The sequence below is a fragment of the Lactuca sativa genome, chromosome 1 (genome assembly GCF_002870075.4).
Source record: "Lactuca sativa cultivar Salinas chromosome 1, Lsat_Salinas_v11, whole genome shotgun sequence".
NCBI classification, from domain to species: domain Eukaryota; kingdom Viridiplantae; phylum Streptophyta; class Magnoliopsida; order Asterales; family Asteraceae; genus Lactuca; species Lactuca sativa.
Window position 1 is genome coordinate 30,542,295 of NC_056623.2, and position 3,937 is coordinate 30,546,231.

At 31.9% G+C, this 3,937-nt stretch overlaps 1 protein-coding gene across 1 annotated transcript; it reads left to right on the forward strand.

Moving 5' to 3' along the window:
- The first annotated feature begins 871 nt into the window (after nucleotides 1–871).
- On the forward strand, nucleotides 872–2,492 carry LOC111913428 (bHLH transcription factor RHL1). The gene is made up of 4 exons (XM_023909131.3): nucleotides 872–1,525; nucleotides 1,654–1,863; nucleotides 2,014–2,145; nucleotides 2,268–2,492. The coding sequence occupies exons 1-4, from the start codon at nucleotides 872–874 to the stop codon at nucleotides 2,358–2,360; spliced, it is 1,089 nt and encodes a 362-aa protein (XP_023764899.2). The 3' UTR covers nucleotides 2,361–2,492.
- The last annotated feature ends 1,445 nt before the right edge of the window (nucleotides 2,493–3,937 follow it).

Here is a 3,937-nt window from a genome sequence, read left to right on the forward strand (position 1 = left end):
AATTAATTATGTATTATAACTAGTTTATAACCCGTGTAAACTACGGTTACAAAATTAATTAAACATTCATAGTAAAAACTCAAAATTATTAATCAATTATTTTAAATAAATTATTAATTAAAATATATATTTTTAGTTATATAAAATTATAATCGTTGATTTAAATAAGTACGTGATCTTATAATATTTATTAATTTTATTATAATTATAATTGTAATGTTATTTAATTTAATGTAATTAGAGTGTAAAATTTAAATTTTGAAATTTGAAATGGATAATCAGTAGATTGAAATATGACATGACATTAATTATAAAACCTAATAAGATGACACATGACAAAATTACAATCAACCTATTCTTTTATTAGAATAGGGATTCTAATAAACATAATTGTTTTTATTATTAAACATGTCATGCTATTTGTATGCTATTTGTTTGGAATGGAGAGAGCAATCAACAATCTATTAAAACTAATTGATTAGGGTTAATTAGTTTCAATCCAATGATTGGACTAGAGACTTAAGAGGCCCCTCCTTCGTCACCACATTATATATGAAATTTAATTATAAGTTTCCTCATAAAAGGGGTGGTATGCTATATATTTTTTAAGGATTCAAAACGAATTTTTTTGTATTTGTTTACATATGAGTGGATCCCACTTATGTGAGCTGTACTTTGGCTGTTTACCTTGGCCCCACAGTGGACTCTTGGTTTCGAATATCCACATAACTATATGATTGGTAATTAATTAATCAAGTCAAACCTCACTAACATTCTTGAAAAAAGGGTATAAATAGGTTCCTCTTTTCTCGATATCCCAAGTCATTTCAAAACCTCCTTTGATAATCAAAAGTGAACGAGAAATAAAAAGATGGAGTCTTTTGGAAATTTCTTTGATGAAGAATGGCACAGTTTGAGCAAAATGTTCGTCGAAGATCAAGATTATGATAGGTTTTCTGGGCAAGGGTTATTGTCAAGTGAACATGATCATGATCATTGTTCAAACGTTGAATGTGAAACCATATATTTTCCTTCTAGTGAGCATGTATTTAGCAATGCTAAATCATTTGTCGCCGACGAAGAGAGTTTAGTCTATGTTTCTGACAATGTTAACCCTAATTTCTACCATTTTTTCTCTCAAGAAAGTAGCATTTGTAGCAGCGGTGCTAGTACTGACACAGTCTCTCTACCCTACCCAAGCCATGAAAATTTCCAGCTTTGCCCTTCTATTATTCCTCCTTCACCACCAAACGATGCGTGTGATCAATCCATCCCTTTTTATATGTTGGACGAGATCAACAACTCACCACTACCAACCCACGCTTTTGCTAATGATGCAATGAGCAGAAGTCTCTACATGACACAAGATGTGGCAGCTGTGGAGAAGGTTAAAATCGACAATTCACTTGTTCTGGACAGGGCTACCCCTCTGAAGAGGAACCTTGAAATGCGAGATGATGATGAAGTTAACAATGAGAAAACCAATAAGAACCCCAAGAAGAGATCACGAGTTTCAAAGGAAAATGTAAGTTTATTATTTTATGTGTAATTGTGAGAATGTGGAATCATTTGTTTATCTTCAAGAACATTAAAAATATGTAACCCAAGAAGAAAATCTTATAGAATATTGCCTTTGTTGTATGTGTTTAACAGAAAAGTAAGAAGAATGTGCAACCAAAGAAGAATCAAAAGATGAATGATGCAGATGAGTGCAACAACAACAATGGACAAAGTTCAAGTTCTTGCAGCTCTGATGATAATCTAACTGGATCTCAGGACTTGAATGGAGCTATTAACCCGATTAATGGAAAAACAAGAGCTAGTAGAGGCACTGCAACTGATCCCCAAAGCCTTTATGCAAGGGTAAGCACTACGGTTCTTGATGAAATATGCAAAAAACAACATTAAATTATGCAAGAAAAAGAGCAAATTATGAACAAACACCAATCTAGTTTTTTTTTTTTATTTAAACATCAATTAATTGATGATCTTTGGAACTTTTTGATTTTGCAGAAAAGAAGAGAAAGAATTAATGAGAGACTAAGAATCCTTCAGAACCTCGTACCCAATGGTACAAAGGTTGACATTAGCACAATGCTTGAAGAAGCAGTAGAATATGTGAAGTTCTTAAAGCTTCAAATTCAGGTAATCGAGATTATTAATATATAAAACAAATATAATTTCAGTTATTATAGTGACATAATTTTATGTTTAATTATAAATAATCAACACCTAATCATTGTTTTTCTGTGTGATATTTATTGCAGTTGTTGAGCTCTGATGATATGTGGATGTATGCTCCCATTGCTTACAATGGAATGGACATGGGTCTCTACCAAAATATCGCACCCAATTTATGATTCTGATTGGTTTTTCAGACTTAGTTCATTAAGGATTTAATATATAGTTAAAATAAAAAAATACGAATAATTCAGTAGACTATATATGACTTGTAATTGTTAATCATGTAATTATAAGATTCATGTTTCAGGATGATGTAAAGTAATTAAATTTAAACCGTAATTATAATGATTAGTACGGATGAATTAAGGTGTTTGATTTTGGGTTACCAATACAAATGTAAGTGTCCATTTTTTAGATATATTATGGATGAAGGTAGAAACAAATTTAGATATTAGATTTCTATTTCTATTTCTATTTCCATTACACATATAAATATACATAGTTAAATATTGCAAAATATATACTATATTAGTCTCTCCTTACATCATACACAGGTACAACGAAGTGAAAAATAGTCATGCAACATGCTGACATTGTTGCATGTTGTGGTCATTAATCCTTTTTATAATATATATATGCGGCGAAGGTACATATTTAAAGTCAACACCTTTAATGACACAAAATATAAATCAATAGAAAATACCGTAAATAGTCAAAAAATGGATGGTGTTTTCAAAAAATAGACATAAAAATGGACTTTTTCGGATACACAGGTAATATGCCGCTATTACGTCACTATCTGTCATTAATATGTATCTAATCCATCGCTATATGTGCTAATCCGTTGCTAATATGTCGTTATTTGTTGATAATCCATCACTATCCATTACTAATCCGCCGATATCCGAATTTGTAGGGACCCAAATTTTACTATTCGCACATACATTTATAATGGGAAAATGACTCTTGAGGGTAATTAACTTTTGCGTTTGTACTCATTTGGTCCCTTTTTTATTGTATTCAATATACCATCGAACTTGTTGTTGGTGTTTACCATAGCCCTTTTGACTGGCTTTTGACCTGTGATAACCGGTCAAAGGGTTATGGTGAACACAAACAACAAGTTCGATGATATATTGGTAGTCCAACATATATGTGCTAATTTGTTGGTAATATGCCGCTATTACGTCACTATTTGTCATTAATATGTATCTAATCCATCGCTATATGTGCTAATCCGCCATTAATCATGTAATTATAAGTCGCACAAGTCTGTGTGGTGAAGGTGCTGGAATTTTAATCTGTTGCTAATCCGCCATTAATCCATTGTAGCTCCGCAAAATCCACTGTAGCTCCGCGGAATGACAAAATCGTAAATAAATCAATGTATAAAGAAAACACTAAAGATTCATTCCGCGGAGCTACCTCCGAGGAATGAACTCATTCCGCGGAGCTACCTCCGAGGAATAGATCTCTAGTGTTTTTTTTTTTTTTTTTTTCACATCGATTCTTCGGGGTTTATATTCATTTCCCAAACTAATTATTTTTAAGAAAAGATTATCATACTATTATAATCTTTACTTGAAAATAATTAGTTGGAAAATTAATATAAACCCCGAAGAATCGATGTGAAAAAAAAACCTCAAGATCCATTCCGCGGAGATGACATCATTCCGCGGAGCTACCTCCGCGGAATGCATGTATATAGCTGGAAAAGTCCATTTTTATGTCTATTTTTTGAAAACACCCCCAT